This window comes from Emys orbicularis, chromosome 4, assembly GCF_028017835.1.
Source record: "Emys orbicularis isolate rEmyOrb1 chromosome 4, rEmyOrb1.hap1, whole genome shotgun sequence".
Lineage (NCBI taxonomy): Eukaryota > Metazoa > Chordata > Testudines > Emydidae > Emys > Emys orbicularis.
In genome coordinates, this window is record NC_088686.1 from 149,084,284 (window position 1) to 149,101,695 (window position 17,412).

A 17,412-nucleotide genomic window follows, 5' to 3' on the forward strand; every position below is an offset into this window, starting at 1 on the left:
ATTTCTATTTTCATAGCTGGATTAAGAGAGTGTCTGTGACTTTGGCAGCAGCAGCAGCAACCTGTATTTCAGACACTGATTTGTCCTCATCTTAGGGTGAGAAAGGAGAGGGGTGGCGTTTGAGGACATTGGGGGACTGTGGGACAGACAGATCCTGGGGTGGTGGGCAGAAAGACAGGTGCGACAGACAGATGGGGGGGGCACCAAATGGAGGGCCATGGGTGGACACAGCAAGAGGGACAGACAGATGAGGGGGTGGATAGACAGACAGCAGGGGGCAGCCAGATGGATGGGTGCTGGGGGGGCATGCAGATGGATAGATAGCAGGAGGGACCCATAGGGGGCTGGGTATGTGTGGGGGTGCCAGAGTCAGGGCTGGGGTCATGGGGGGGGTGAAGGAGTCAAGCAGAGGGCTGGGTGTGTATGAGGGGGGTACAGGGTACAGGGCTCAGGGCACGGGCCTGGGGTGTGTGCGGGGCTCAGGGCAGAGGGCTGTGTGTGTGTGTGTGGGGGGGTCAGGGCAGAGGGCTGCGTGTATGTGAGGGGGGGGTCAGGGCTCAGGGAAGAGGGCTGGTGGGGGTCAGGGCAGGGGGCTGTATGCCCCTATTCCACCCCCCCCCTTCTCCAAGGCCCTGCCCCCGCTTCTTCTCTGCAGACCCTGGGACTCCCATGCCCTGCTCCCTGACTGCCTCCTCCAGAGACCCCCCACCCCGCCCGGGATCCCACCCCCTATCCAACCCCTCCCTGTCCCGACTGCCCCCACCCCTTATCCAACCCCCCCGACCTCCTTACCATGAGGCTCCTAGCAACATGTTCTGCTCCGCGCAGAGCCAGACACGCTGCCCTGCGGGAGCGGGCAGCCCCGCCCCTCAGAGTGCTGCGCGTGCAGCGGCATGGCTCCAGGGGAGGGGGGAGCGTGTCTGCCTCCCCGCGGAGCCAAACATTGCCCTGCGGGAGCGCGCAACCCTGGCCCCCAGAGCGCTGTGCGCACGGCGGCAGGGCTCCAGGGGAGGGCGGAGAAGAGCGGGCCATGCTGGGCAGGATTTTTAATGGCATGCTACTCCGGCAGGCAGCAGTGTGCCATTAAAAATCGGCTCGTGTGCAGTCTTTGGCACACGTGCCATAGGTTGCCGACCCCTGGTATAGAGTCAGGGAGGGGGTGGAGTTGGGGTGGGCACTTTGGGGAAGGGGTTGGAATGGGGGCAGGGCAGGGGTGGAGTTGGGGCAGAGCTGGGGGCAAAGGGGGGCTGAGCACCCGCCGGTGCCAGCAGAAGTCGGTGCCTATGGAGGGACCGACAGAGGGGATGGAGCAGATGGACAGACATAGCAGGACGATCAGGTGAAGGGAAGAGAGGTGGGCAAATGGGTAGAGAGACAGCAGGACAGACAGATGTGCGGAGGCCGGACCCTCCTCAGGAGGGATGGGTGGGGGACTAACAGGACAGGCGGGGGGGGGGGGGTGGTTGGACAGACAGACAGATGCGGGGCTGGGAGGGGAGGCTGACCACACAGCAGGAGGGAGGGGTGGGGGGGCGGACGAACAGCAGGACTGGGCAGAGGGACCCTGGACAGCAGGACACACACACACGGGGCGGACAGACAGTCGGTGCCACGCCCATTTCCAGCTGAAACTAGTGAAAGTTCTGCCTCTGACGTCACTCGGATTTGGCTCCGCCCGGCTGTGCCAGGCCGGCCGTGGGGGGGGTGGCCGGCTGAGGGGGCGTGACCGGCCGTGTCGGGGCTCTCGGCGTTGGGGGCGGGGCGCATGCGGGAGGGGGCGTGGCCGGCCGCCGCCGAGCTGAGGGCAGCAGTCGGGAGGCTGCCGCGGCCGCGTTCGGAGGCGCGTGGGCTGGGCGGCGAGCGGCCCTGTGAGGCGGGCGGCCGGCGCGCGGAGCCGGGGGCACCGCGCGGGCGGGCCCGGCCCCCCATGGTGCGGCATGTCGAAGACGCTGCGGAAGAAGCGGCACTGGCTGAGCAAGGTGCAGGAGTGCGCCGTGTCCTGGGGGCCGCCGCAGCCCGGCGGGGCGCCCGACCCCGACCTGCTGCGGGGCGGCGCCGAGCTCGGCGAGTTCCCTTACCTGGGGGGCCGCCTGCTGCTGGGGGAGCTCGGCGGGCCCGGCCCGGTGCTGCTCTCCGGCAAGCCCCCTAGCCCCGGGGACGTGCTGCTGGAGGTGAACGGCACCCCCGTGAGCGGCCTCACCCACCGCGACACCCTGGCCGTCATCCGCCACTTCAGGGAGCCCGTGCGCCTCAAGACCGTGCGCCCAGGTGAGTCCGCCACCCCCCTCGGACTGGGCCTGGCCCCCAGTGCCTGCCCGGCCCCACTTCCCCGCCCCGTGCCCCGCCCCATCTCCCTTGGGGACGGGGCCGCCTCACTCACCCCCTGACGGGCCGGGACCGGCCCCGCCCCGCTGCCATTGGCACCGGGGCGGGCCTGGCCCCACCCTTCGGAACCTGCCTGGTCCTGTCATGCCCCTTCGCCCCCACCGGACCGCTGCTCCTCACACCCTGGGGTGCACCTGGTCTTGCTCCATTTCCCCCCGCCCTTCCCGGGCGGGTTGGGTACACACAGCTCTGCCTTCCTATCCCCTAAATCCCCTTCCTCGGGGCCAACCCTGCCTCTCCCCTGCCCTGCTGCACCTAGGTGTTTCCTGCTTAGCCACTTGTGGGGCTGGTGCATGATTCCGTGTTCCTTGTACCTGAACTAGTTAACTGGTTATGTAAGGGCTCTGGGTCTGTCACCCACAGGCCCAGTGGACCCTGCACCTAGCCTGGGGGCTGGGGAAGTGCCTGCTTTTCTATAAATTGGTTTAATCATTGTCCACTGTGCACTAGTTTCACTGGAAAAACAATCTCCCCTCCCATGTGGTGGGATCCTTTTCTAAGAGCCAGGCAGTCCTGGAATAAGTTCTTTTGGTGTAAAAATCCTTTCTAGCATGTTATACTCTTCACCTAGTTTAGTCAGGGCTTTTTTTTTTTTTTTTTTTTTTTTTTTTGACTGTCTACAACAGATGGTTTGGCATAGCTGCCCTTAGTATTCATTATAACCAGTACCAATTTTGTAGTTGAAAATATTTGATTTGCTTCATCATTGCTCTTCATTTTGTTATCAGTAGATTGGGTTTATTTTGTGCAGGAATACTGAGGTCATTACATCTCCTAGAGGGAATCATTTATCTTTATATCCATTGTAATCTGATGTATGTTGTGTTATGTTGTTACTTGGACTTTTAAAGCATTTCTCTCTCAAAAATTCCATGAACACTGTTCCTGGATTTTTTCCATTTTCCATTCTATGTGAAGCTTGCGAAGGAGAAGAGTTCTTGCATCTGTCCGTTTCTGTCTTGGGAGAATTCCCTGAGATAAATCACTGTTATTGTAACTGAAGTTTGTGGTTGGGCAAACATGTTCTTGCACAGTCTGTCTATCTCCATGGTGTGGGCCCTGCAACTTTCTCAGAACAGTGGAACAGATTCATGTTAAACTAAGTGTCTAGCTTTCTGTTTGATTTTTAGTTCTACAGAAGTCATTCTAGTGTAATGTTAGAATGACTAACTTGTATTTGACCTTCTGTTCCAGCTTTCCTGTTTTATCCACGGTACAGTGCTCCCACTCCAAAGCACACTTTGGGAACCAAGTTGTTTGTTATGTGAGTGGAGTTTATAGGAAACTTGTGTTCTGAGAGCTAATGATACTCTTAGAGAGAGGGTGCGGGAGGTGGTGTCAGTAAAGGCTATCACTCAGACCAGTAGTTAGTTTATTATAAACTCTGTTGGTTTGCTAGGCCTTTATAGAGAATCAGCACTTGTATGTGCAAGAGTCAGGTGGGTTTATGATAGTAGGGGTAGAATAGAGTTAGAGATGTTTGTTACAAAGGATTCTTCCTTTTAAAATTGAGGGAGAAAGGATGGACAGGATGAAGTTACACATGGAATTGCAACATTTATTGTAGTCTTCCCCTCATCTGAAAACAAAGTGAGTTATCCTCCACAAACTAGTCCTGACATACCTGCTTAAAAACTGCCCTGTGGTCAGCAACCAATGAAACTCAATCCTTATGCAAGACTTCAGCCTTGTAGTAAAGAGTGGCCTTCCAACAGGGATCTTTTATCGTTTCAGCATTGTAATTTCGTTCTGTTATTCTGTGTAAGTTATTTCCACTTCTGTCTGTCCATAGATCATTCAGTATTTTGCTGTATTTTGAATAAAGCCAGATCAACTATTGTAGTTCATTTGAAAGCTTGTATGACACACTGAATACTTTTTCACCCCCAAAGTGTGACGTTTGTGTGTGTATTATATGTAACATTACCTCTCAATTTCAAAAAGTGTTTGCTGCAGCTATGAGTGGCATCTGAGAGGAATGCCCTTCCTTTCCAAATGAGTAAGTGGGTATTTTTAAATACGTTTTGTGTTTGGCCCTGGTCACATTTCTTAGTGGATTAACATCTGTATAAGAGTAAAATGCAATAATGAGAGAGAGAAAAAAACCAAACCTTAAAATCTCTCCATCTCCCTTTTGAAAAGCTAAACAAAGAATCTTGAAAAGATCTGAAATTAAGAACATGTATTGGCTATTTGTAAAATATTGAAACTGGCTAGGAGTATAATAGCAAATGTCCTTAGGGAAAGTAGGAGATTCTGATGAATTTTGAACCTCTTAGATAGATATGAATGCAGAATTTAAGAAGGGATGTGCCACTTGTATTTTAGTTTTCCTTTTATTTGAGATTTACATGAGAAATGAGATTTTGGGTTTTTTTTGGCAGTTTCTCATTAAACTACAGTCAGGTGTACTAAGCACTCTGCCTTTTGTCTGTACTGAACATCAGCTCTAAAGCACTACACAGCAAATTATAATAAATTAAATTAATGGAGATATCCCATCTCCTAGAACTGGAAGGGACCTTGAAAGGTCATTGAGTCCAGCCCCCTGCCTTCACTAGCAGGACCAAGTACTGATTTTGCCCCAGATCCCTAAGTGGCCCCCTCAAGGATTGAGCTCACAACCCTGGGTTTAGCAGGCCAATGCTCAAACCACTGAGCTATCCCTGCCCCCAGAGGTTAACCTTGGGATAAGATGATTTTGAGGTAGTGATTGTTCTCCTGGCTATAATTATATATGAATATATAGGTACATAGTGTATGTCTGTACCAATCTGGGTGAAATTGACAATTACTTGTAGTGAAGCAGAATTTAAAGAGACTCTTGGATAAGTGATTGGATTATTTTCTGACACCTTTTAGCATCCCTTACCCTACCAAACCTTTCTGTTTCGGGTATAGTATGACATCCGAAGATGGGGACTGTGACTTCAGTTTGTTACTCTCATACTCTATTTAAGTCCCAGTGTCACAAAGCCAGGAAATTGAATCTCTGCAAGCTATCTCCATAGTAATGTGTACTGCTTATTTAAAAAGGGTTAAATCTCAGATGTTGAATGGTGTCTTAGCTTTGTCTATGGTCAGAACCAGTGCAAATGACATTATTTATCCTGAGAACATTCTTGAAATTCCCCATTCCTATTTCATGATAATGTTTTGACTTTCCAAAGAGAACGCAGCTTCCAATCATAGAATAGCTTTAATTTGAATATATTGTAATTAACCAGGAATATCAGATTATTGCAATAAAATCCTCTTTACCAGCATGGATCTCAAATGTCAAGTAAATGCTAAATAGTATTACCTGCAATCACAGACTAATGATTTACAATTGTAAATCTGAAACTAATTATAGCTTCTCAAGTTCTGCACAGCACAAGTATGAACTTTACAAAGTTTAAACAAATTTTAATTATGAATGTTTTCTTAAAACTTCTTACTTTATGATTCCTACAGTGTGTGACATGTCAATATTGTCATGATTGACTTACACAATATCACATCTGTGTCTTAATTACATTTAGGACATACTTCTATTGTTTTGTCTATTACCCAGACTCCTGGTGTAAAAGTTGACCTTGAGCAAAGCATGCTTTCATGATTTCAGTTTCTTCTATTTCCACTTCACAGAGGAGGATATCATTAGAATCTCAGCACTCAGGGTCCAAATATGCTCCCAGAACTTCCACAACTTCCACTTACTTGAATTTCTTGAGTAAATTTGGGAGCAGAATTGGACTTGTGCATGTTTTTTTTTATTATTTTATTATTTGGTCAATTGCTTACAGTGAAGTTGAATAGTTAATTTCAAAAGAAAGGCGAAGTCTGTTGGCCATGACAGTGATCTTTCTAAATGTTTCTTATTTATTTAATTCCAATATTCACTCAGTTTGACAGTTTCTCTCTTACCACCAGCATGAGAAGCGTCGTCCTAGTTGTAAAACAGCACACCCCATAAAATCATATGTGCAGTGCTTTATAATTTGTATTGTATTAGGGCTGTGACTTGACAGTGGCAAACACTTCTAGCAAGGAAAGGTAACCACTACAGTACAAATTGCTAGAGCAGTAAAAGGAGAACTAGGTGTTCTAATTAATACTATTGTTTTTACAATTCACTTTTGGAGCATATTGAGCTAGGTCTTTAGCTTTTATTTTTTTTCATACTAAGACAAATTGTAAGTTAAGCTAAGTAGGGTATTAGAGAGAATTTTTTTTTTGGCAACTCAGTGTTTATTAGATTTAATAATACATTTAAACACAACATTTTAAAACATCCCTCTCCCCCTGTAATACTGGCACAGTTGCAGTCAGTGAAACCATTTCAGCTAGTGTTTCCCATGACAAAATTTGCTTCCTTTCCACTCCCTGGTCCAAAATAGTCCAAATTTGCTGACCCTCAGAATACTTCAAATTGCATTTATTTGTGTAGGCATTTGGAGATGCCTGAGTAATGTGGGGGGGTTGGCGATCTGTTGCATTCTTGGAGTGTCATCGGTCTTGAATGCATTAGAGGTTTTGAGTTGGGGATAGGTGATTTTTTTTGGTAGTGGCGGGGTTGGCCTCTGATCTGCTGTTGCTGTTTGTTTTTTTTACATGGATTGTGATTTTGATTATGTATGGGTGCCTAGTCCTTTGGATATGTATTTTGTTTGTATTCAAATCAAGTGAACATACAGACAAAGATCAATTTAAATTAATACAGCACAGCAAAATGACAGGAAAAATGTTATTTCCTTCTCTTCCAGTCATATCAAGGTAAAAATAAAAACTGGACCCTCACAATTCAACCTACACATCTTTAGTGAGAATTTCTAAGTAGGCCTTAGTGTGCCTGGAAGCTCACCAAACTGAGGCATTGGCATGAGTGCAGGGGAATTCCAAAGTTGAGGGCCCTGTACTAAGTATGTCCTGCCTTCATCCTCTTGACACTGAAGTATTTGTTAGTATTTCTGAATCTTTTTATGTCTGTACAACCTCAGTGCTGACTAGCTACCTCCATCTTTTAATCAATTTGGCATTTCATTAAAGTCTGATGCTGGTGTTTCAGTAGCTTTCAGCAGTGGATCAACAGGCTAGACTTGCTTTGTACCACGTGGTGAGACACAGCTCTTCATTAAGGAAAGCAATATCTTTATTTGACAGCAATGAAATCTGCATTGGATGTTTCTAGCAGGCTCGGTAATGAATCTAAAATGAAAATTTCAGGATCTAGTTTAGCTTTCTTGAAAGATATGAATGTTAATCAGACTGCACTTGTTAATTACACATTGCAAGGCATGGACTTTTTCACTGGTGGAGAAATTTGTGTCCTCCACTCTCTGCCCTCTTTTAGTTACTAACATGAGCACATGTAGGGTGACCAGACAGCAAGTGTGAAAAATCGGGACAGGGAGTGGGGGGTAATAGGCACCTATATAAGACAAAGCCCCAAATATCAAGACTGTCCCTATAAAACCGGGACAGCTGGTCACCCTAAGAACATGCCTAGTTTTATTTGCTGTGGGTTCAAGTTTAGGGCCTGCTACTTAGTTGTATAACACCTGTCCTTGGTAAGGTGGGAACAATAGTGGCACAGAGAAATGTGTAAGGCTTCCTCTTACCACACAGTATAAATACTAAAACAGTCCTTGTCAAACATAGCGGACTTGAGGTGAACGCTATATTTAAAATACATTGTTATTAAAATGGTGGCTTCCGGCTAGTCCCCAGCATACAAATGTCCACGTTGTAACTGACAATGAGGCTAAGGACCAGTATGGGCCATGGAGACCAAACTATTCCATCATCAACTAAAAATGCATCCGCACTTCCACATTAGATATGAGGCACATTGGTAAGAGAGCATATGGATCAAGCTTGCACTGCTTCTGACTGTACTGTTGCTATTAAGGGAATAAATGAAAAGTTTCAGCCTCCACTGCAGTAAAGTCAACATCTCTTAGCGCTGAGTTTACTTAAAAATGAGCCTTCTGGACACAGTAAGTCTCCATTTTTAGTTTCCAAAATATTCAGGCAGGTTATGAAGCCCTGCTGCCAAAGCACTGCCCAGATATTGTGAATGCCTATATTGGCTAAGTGAAGCATAGGTTAATTAGTTTAGTGGCCAATAGTGTATCAAGAGTGGGTTGAGACTACCATATAAAGTTCTAAAGTAAGAAGAATTGCTGATTATATGCAAAAATCTTCAACTCAGAATCTGAATAGCAGGATTATCTTTCTTCGGTCCCTTCAAGATGACAGAGCATCAATGAAGCTACTCTATGGCCGCTATTGCAATTTCAGGACCATAATATGCCCATTCGGGAAGAAATTAGTGCTGTATACAATTGCTATTCTTTTCAGTCTCCCTCACTCCCTGGGGCACAGTAAGCACTCCCATAGAGTACAGCTCTGCAATGTAGAGGGAGTGTGACTTGACCTGTACTCATTTTGCAGTGAATTTACATTGGTTCTGCTGGATTGGAAGCCAGGGCAGGGCAGTATTTGCCCCTTTTGAAATGAGCCAGGTAGAGAAATGTGTTTTTTCTAGTAAATAAGTGGGGTACTAAAAGGTACCTGGAGCTCTCTGAAGTGAGTTATTTGATGAATGGTATTCACCATGCACTTCTGAACTCAAAAATTCTGTGAAATATTTGATATATACAATAGTAAATATGCAGCAAACTACACCAATAATTTGAGGACACAAGTCCATTTATCTTAGAAGTATGTATACTCATACTAGATTTACTTTGTCATCCAATTTCATCAAAGATTTCTTAATAGGATATGGTATAAGCATCATGACATGCTCCTCTCCTTAGTTAAACATTTTCTTTTTAAATTAGCCATTAGTAGACTGTTTAAATGCTTTGGATATGTGTGAGTGGAGGTTGTGCTCATCTTAATTGTTCTAGATCTGTTGGTGATATTTTTCTGTTTAAGGAAATCAGACAATACTGTATTTTGATTTACAGACAGTTTTTTTCTACACGAGATCTCCAAATTGTTCCCTTGATAAATCTCTCTCTCTTTTGGTGGGATGGTGTAAATTATTTTTGCAAACAATTGCCCTCTTTTATCTAAAACTCTCAAATTTGTCATTGTATTCATCACCTGATATGCAGATAAAGTGTAAAACTTGCAGAATCCACCCCTTCAGTCTAATGACCATCGTTCAAACCCTAGCGAAAGATGATCCATAAATAAGAGGAAGACTGATTCACTTGTTTAGCTTTAGGAGATTTCAGTGTCTGGAATTTGGTCCAATAGTTGCCCATTATCTGGTTCCTGGCATGGGTTAGGTCCCAGTCCTGCAAATGTGCTTAACTTCACTACCATCAAAGTCAAGGGGACTGTTCTCATATGCAAACTTTATTACTGCAAATACATGCAGTACTGGGGCTTTAGTTTTTAACAGTTAGTTTTGGAGACCATAAGTCTTTTTTACACTTTCAATCCCAGTTAAAATTCAATGCTAGTGAGAAATTGTTGAAAGATTTTGCAGCATCCTTCCATTTAATACAGATGGAAGAAAGGGGGCCTTCCTTGACCAGATTTGAGCCCAGTCTTTTTTGCTGCCAGTTCTGCAGTTTCATCTTGTAGCTGTGAAATAAATGGACAACTATGATGCCAACGAAGTTAATTGCAATCCAGTACTACTTTGATATGTATTGTTGAAAGTGCCTGACTGACAGCCAGAGCCTCTAGTTGTTACTTAGTAGTCCAAATGTTAATACCGATACAGGGTACCAGAACTGTGTCTTGAGGCTGCCTTTTTCCTGTAATTGCAGGGTGATGACAAAGCTAATAAACTGTACAAGGATGTCCTATCAGGAATTAGATGGTGATGATCAAGAGTCTGTCTGAAGCCTTTTTTCTCTCCAATTGCTTGGTTGAGGATCACATGGTCAGACCTTTTGTGATAGTGGCTGACTTTCAGATATTTAAACTTTAAAATGTCGAAGGTATTTTTTTATAATATTGAATTTCTACTGTTCTAGTAAGTTTTGATTTATAACTAAACGGCTTACAAATAGCAGATCCCAAAATAAATTTGTCCAATAGTGTTACAACAATTGGGACAATGCTAATCTGCACTTCTGCAGTGTTTATTTTCATTTAGTACTACTTAAAAAAAAAAAAAAGTGTGAAGAGTGCTATTAAGGATTAAAGATTACTGATCCTGTTGTTTAAAACACCTTCCTGCATATTTTTTAAAATTACGAGCTAGCACTCTATTTAGTGAGGATTGAGGAAACCCTCTCCAGTCTTTGTCTCCAATGGAAATAAGGAATTGTATTCTTAATGTTGCCCTTGTTACAGATAAGTTGGTTCTAAAAATTTTACAGTTAGCTTATTCTTCAGTACAAGTAATTATCTGCTTCTCTGGCTCATTTCTACTGCGTTGACATACTTAGCACCCCACTTAAATTGTGAGTGTGTGTTTGGTTTTTTTAATCTTATGCAATTACTTTTTCTTTCAGCAGTTTACCTAAAAAACAACTTCAGAAATGCATTTCTCTTTGTAGAAATCTCTGTCCACTTACTTCAGTACGTCTGAACTCAGCTTGGAAAAGAGGAGACTAAGGGGGGATATGATAGAGGTATATAAAATCATGAGTGATGTGGAGAAAGTGGATAAGGAAAAGTTATTTACTTATTCCCATAATACAAGAACTAGGGGTCATCAAATGAAATTAATAGGCAGCAGGTTTAAAACAAATAAAAGGAAGTTCTTCTTCACGCAGCGCACAGTCAACTTGTGGAACTCCTTACCTGAGGAGGTTGTGAAGGCTAGGACTATAACAGAGTTTAAAAGAGAACTGGATAAATTCATGGTGGTTAAGTCCATTAATGGCTATTAGCCAGGACGGGTAAGGAATCGTGTTCCTAGCCTCTGTCTGTCAGAGGGTGGAGATGGATGGCAGGAGAGAGATCACTTGATCATTGCCTGTTAGGTTCACTCCCTCTGGGGCACCTGGCATTGGCCACTGTCGGTAGACAGGATACTGGGCTAGATGGACCTTTGGTCTGACCCGGTACGGCCTTTCTTATGTTCTTATGGTAACACAGATGGACCTGTTAGAATGGTACATTAGATTTACTTTACAACCTCTTGTGTGGTTGGGTGGAGGGCTACTTTTGCTATGCTATTTAATTGGCTCAAAAAGAAAGAAATAGCATACTAATCTCTATTTTTGTGGGAGTGAGGTCTGTTGGCTAGTGCTGGGCTACAAGGAGTTGAAACTCTTAGCTTCTATTTGTGCTTCTGCCACTCCTTTCTTGTTTGATCTTTGACAACACTTAACCCCTATCTAACCCTTACTGTTCTCATATAGTAATCTTTACTTCATGTGGCCATCTTTTTATTTGTTAAAAGTATTTTGAATTCTCTGGTACTGTAAAAACAATCATATTACTGTTACAGTACAATGCATTATTATACAGACTGCATTGTGTCTACTTTTAAGATCTCCATCTCATTGCACGCAGCATCACACTTACTTGTTTTTGAATGTGCATTTATCAAATCTGCTGTTGGTATCAGGAGAAGACTTTCAAAGTCAAAAATGAGAATGAGGAACCTGATTCTGATTGATGTTTCAAAGGGAGTTACAGAGTTACTGCCCTTTATGCCTTTGAAAATCTCATCTGGGACTCTTCAATTGAAGTCTAGGATTATCATCTAGGGAAAATTTGCATACCCTATTTAGATTGGAGTAACCTGATAAAATGTGTCCAATGCTAAGCAAATTTAAGTTCTTCTGCTTGTGTAGAAGTGGCTGATTTTCAGGTTTATGCTTGGGGGTTAGTTATATTCAACATTTTAGTATTTGTACTTTATGATTTTTAACTCCGCTTTTGAATCTTTTGAGTACTCTGCTGTTACACTGGTCATTAAAAATGGTACAATACCATTAATAATATTAATACACAGACCACCAAACTCAGTGTTTTTTATTTTTAAACATAAATGGATCTCTTCATTATTACTGTCATCTCCCATTTATGATATTATTTGTTGCTGTAGAAAGCCATGTGACACACAAACTGGTTTAATATGAATAAGATGGAAGGAGAAACAAAGCTCTCTAAAAAATAACTAACATTCTTAAAATAAGGCTTATGAGACAAACACCTGAGAGTGAAACAGATCTCTCTCAATCTTTTTCATCATATTTTTATGACCGATTGTGAAGGGCCCTCTTCTAAAGAGTATGATTGGCATTGGTAAAGGTTAGCAAGTTTACTATCACATCTCTATAGCATATCTTTAATTAAGTGTCTGTTGTGTTTCCAATTAACAAGTGCAGTCTCTAAAACTACTATAGGAGGAATTGTTTTACATAAAGGTTCCCACTTTTTGGAATGCTTAGTAACTTCTCCTTTTCCCCCGTTAAGAACATAAGAACGGCCGTACTGGGTCAGACCAAAGGTCCATCTAGCCCAGTATCCTGTCTACCGACAGTGGCCAATGCCAGGTGCCCCAGAGGGAGTGAACCTAACAGGTAATGATCAAATGATCTCTCTCCTGCCATCCATCTCCACCCTCTGACAGACAGAGGCTAGGGACACCATTCCTTACCCATCCTGGCTAATAGCCATTAATGGACTTAACCTCCATGAATTTATCCAGTTCTCTTTTAAACTCTGTTATAGTCCTAGCCTTCACAACCTCCTCAGGCAAGGAGTTCCACAAGTTGACTGTGCGCTGCGTGAAGAAGAACTTCCCTTTATTTGTTTTAAACCTGCCCATTAATTTCATTTGGTGGCCCCTAGTTCTTGGATTATGGGAATAAGTAAATAACTTTTCCTTATCTACTTTCTCCACATCACTCATGATTTTATATACCTCTATCATATCCCCCTTAGTCTCCTCTTTTCCAAGCTGAAAAGTCCTAGCCTCTTTAATCTCTCCTCATATGGGACCCGTTCCAAACCCCTAATCATTTTAGTTGCCCTTCTCTGAACCTTTTCTAGTGCCAGTATATCTTTTTTGAGATGAGACCACATCTGTACACAGTATTCAAGATGTGGGCGTACCATGGATTTATATAAGGGCAATAATATATTCTCCGTCTTATTCTCTATCCCCTTTTTAATGATTCCTAACATCCTGTTTGCTTTTTTGACCGCCTCTGCACACTGCGTGGATGTCTTCAGAGAACTATCTACGATGACTCCAAGATCTTTTCCTGATTTGTTGTAGCTAAATTAGCCCCCATCATATTGTATGTATAGTTGGGGTTATTTTTTCCAATGTGCATTACTTTACATTTATCCACATTAAATTTCATTTGCCATTTTGTTGCCCAATCACTAAGTTTTGTGAGATCTTTTTGAAGTTCATCACAGTCTGCTTTGGTCTTAACAATCTTGAGCAGTTTAGTATCATCTGCAAACTTTGCCACCTCACTTTTTACCCTTTTCTCCAGATGATTTATGAATAAGTTGAATAGGATTGGTCCTAGGACAGACCCTTGGGGAACACCACTAGTTACACCTCTCCATTCTGAGAATTTACCATTTATTCCTACCCTTTGTTCCCTGTCTTTTAACCAGTTCTCAATCCATGAAAGGACCTTCCCTTTTATCCTATGACAACCTTTTTAGCATCAGGTTTATAAACTCAGGAATATTTCTTTGTTGAAGATGCATTTATGTGATTTAATTCTATCTACAGTACTTACCAAAAATGAGGAATGTAAGTCTACGAGCTTGAATATTTTTAATTCCATATGCTTGATTAGCTGAGCCTAAGCACTGTAATATTAATAATTTAGTAATAGCCGTGCTGTTCAATTGCTATTTTAATTTTGTTTCATTCATACTTATCCATCTTCTGAATAAGCATTTTAGTTAGTGTGAGATCAATTTAAAAATAAACTTCAATAGTCCATTTTAAGGGTTTGTAATGTTCTTTCACACTTTCTACTTTAGGTATGTCTTGGTATTGTCACCTTACTGTCTATAAGGGAAATCATAACTCTTCTGAACAATGCACTACCATGTTATTCATTCTTTCTGCTTTGTTCGGTATTGTGTTATTTATTACCCCTATTCTGGAGTGCTTTATTGTGGGGCCATTGTTGTCCTCTAAACGTTCCATGCTTTTTGCTTCTCCCGACCATGTCAGTCAATTTTATATCAGTTTTTCCGCTAGAGGAGAAGCAGGTCCATCATCCATCTAAGAATAATTCTAATATTGCACTGTGACTTGGCCAGCAGAGAAGTTTAAACTAATAATGGCTGTGCTCTCCATGTAGCGGGGCTGTAGGACCAAAACTCTGTGCGGTGTACCCCATCATGCCCAGCCTCCTTGCAGCCTTGATAGATATTTTGACGTTTACCAGCTGAAGAATAGACCATTTACAGTGCATAGAAAAAATGATTCTATTTTACTAATTTTATTAGTCAGAAAGGATGGTGTTCTAGAATGCAGTTTTTAAAGCCAGTTGTTTGCAATTTGGTAAATATCTTAACCATGTAACTAGAAGAGTTATTAACTCTTGGATAATTAATTGATAAAACTAGTAGAATACAGAATTCAGTGCATTGTAAAGCCATGTCTTCTATTCATATAAATAATTCAGGATTTTAAAACTTTTATTATGACAGTTGTCTTACCAACTCAAAGATTAGTTTCCTTCTCTGACACAGAAATAATCATAAAATGGGAGAGTAATGCACATGACATGACACTTGCTAACTTTTTTGAATCCTTCTTTAATGATTGATCTAATCTCTTCGCTAATTGTTCATACTGTTCTTCACCCTGAAATACCCTGATACACTTTTTTAAAAGAATAATATTACCCAAAAATGTAGGCACTATATAGGAGCTTTGTAGAGGTCTTACTTCAGTGGGAATTAAGGGTATGTAGCAGGTTCAGGTCCTAACAGTACACAGCACTTTCATACGCATATGGAAGAAAAATGCTTCATCACTTGAAATTGCAGAGTTTTCCAGGGCCAAGCCTACTTTTGTCTCACAAATTCTAAGATCCCATTTTGTCTTTATTTTGTGCTAATTACCTCTAAGTTTTGTTTGTATAAAAATAAAATGACACTTAAATCATGAGGGCACTGATATGCTCTCTTGAGAGTGGGGGGTTCTTATAGGTTGGTGTTTTTGTAACTAAAATGTAGCATTGTGGTAGTGCATAAGAAATAAAAAATGCAAAAGCTAGAAACTGTCTACCAACAAAAATGAAAATGACCTGTCCATTTTAATTGTCCAGGTTGAAAAGTGTGTGTGTTGGGAGGGGGATGACAGCGTAAGTGGTGAAAAATAAATTAGATTTTTTTATGTGTTATGTCTCTGAATGGCTATTTGTCGTATCTGCTATTCTACTATTATTTGTTCTGAAACATATGGCCTGCAACCTTTGCCACTTGGAGTTGTGAAGTCCATTCAGTTTTATTTAGTGTGATATCTCGTTGCTATAGAGCAGAGATTCTCAAACTGTGGTCCGCGAGCTCCATTCAGGTGGTCTGCGGAGGGTTCCCTCTAAGGTGCACGCCTGGGCGGCCGCACACAAGAGAATGAAGGGCCACCCACCTAATTAATGGAGCCGTGCAGGCGTGGCTCCACTAATTAGGTGCCTGGACCCTGGAGAAGACACACATGTAAGGTGAGATGGTGGCCTTGGGGGAAATTTCACACCAGGCTATATTTTAACATATTAACCCATCTGTTGGTTCATTTTACACCAGCAACTAGGCTATGGGAAAATGTGCATTCCATACAGATCCATAGTCTCATTTTTATTCTAGTATATCATAGAATCATAGAAGATTAGGGTTGGAAGAGACCTCAGGAGGTCATCTAGCCCAACCCCCTGCTCAAAGCAGGACCATCCCCAACTATATATGCTGATTTGAGCTATGTTCTGTTAAAAATTATACACACGTGGGGGGATTGTGGTTTGAAGATGGCTAGCACAATTTACAATATTATCTTCAGATTTTTAATTTAGAGGAAACTCGCAGCCTACATGTGAAAAGTTTGTGCCTGGTGAGTGTGTGAAGGGTTGGAAAGTTGTGAGTATTGTGCCATTTGGTCAGCCATTATACCACACTATTATTTTGACTAAGAAACCTGGACTTTTTTTTTAAATAATTCCCATCATGCAGCTTGACTTTTTATATTAAATTTAACATTTTGTTGTAATGTGACATGGGTGAACGTTCTGTTAGAAAAGAAGATTCGATGATATCAGATGGCAGTAGTAAATGTGGTAACAGTTAAGTGTTGGGAAATATGCCATTCAATATGACTGCCATCATGTACATCTCTATAAACTGACTTGATTGAAACAAAGATAAAAAGTAACTTTTTTTGCATAACATTGGGATTAAATGCTGGTTTCTGATGTTGCTGTAGTTGAAAGTTGGTGAAAATTTCTGTTAAATCCTGATAATAAGTGGTTTAATATCTCTGCTACTTCAAAATGCAGAATTAAAATACTGAAATTGTAATCTGAAATGCATATTTTATTTGGAGTGGGAGAGGGTTTGGGAGTCTTGTAGTGTTTCATAGTTAGTTGGCTTTATTGCTACTTGAGAAAACTAGATCAAATGGGTTTTTGCCAAATTTTTGCTAAAAGATACTTTAAAAGAAAAGATACATTTACAGTTAGTTCATTCTTAAAATAGGTTTCCCAGACAGCAGATTCTTTCCTCCTGGTATATTTTAAATAACAAAATAGTTCTAAAAGTTTTCACTGACTAAGGATAGTGGCTACCATTCTTAATGTTTCTGGGATTGTACAAATACCTCTTAGCATAAATAAGGTTGAGGAGAGATTATCAGTAGCCTCACTGATCATATTCACTGAAAGTCATTTTGTAACACGCAGCAAAATCCGGGCCTATCATTTACATAGCATGTTCTGTGAGTAGCACTCCCCAGACGGAGGGGTATGTGAGGTTCTGCAGAGTGACATGTGAATTGCAACTGGTGGTTCCCCTGCCTTCCTTCTTAACAGGAGGAGATTGTGTCCAGTCCAATGTGACATCCAAATGATTGTAAAAAAAGGA

The 17,412-nt window shown here is 42.3% G+C and overlaps 1 protein-coding gene across 2 annotated transcripts in view; it reads left to right on the forward strand.

Annotated features, from left to right (window-relative positions):
• Positions 1-1,937: 1,937 nt before the first annotated feature.
• MAGI3 (membrane associated guanylate kinase, WW and PDZ domain containing 3) overlaps positions 1,938-17,412 on the forward strand; it is a 217,477-nt gene continuing 202,002 nt past the window's right edge. For both annotated transcript variants that reach the window (XM_065404497.1, XM_065404498.1), the window contains exon 1: positions 1,938-2,268. In XM_065404497.1, the coding sequence (XP_065260569.1) occupies positions 1,938-2,268 (331 nt within the window). The remainder of the gene's footprint in view (positions 2,269-17,412) is intronic.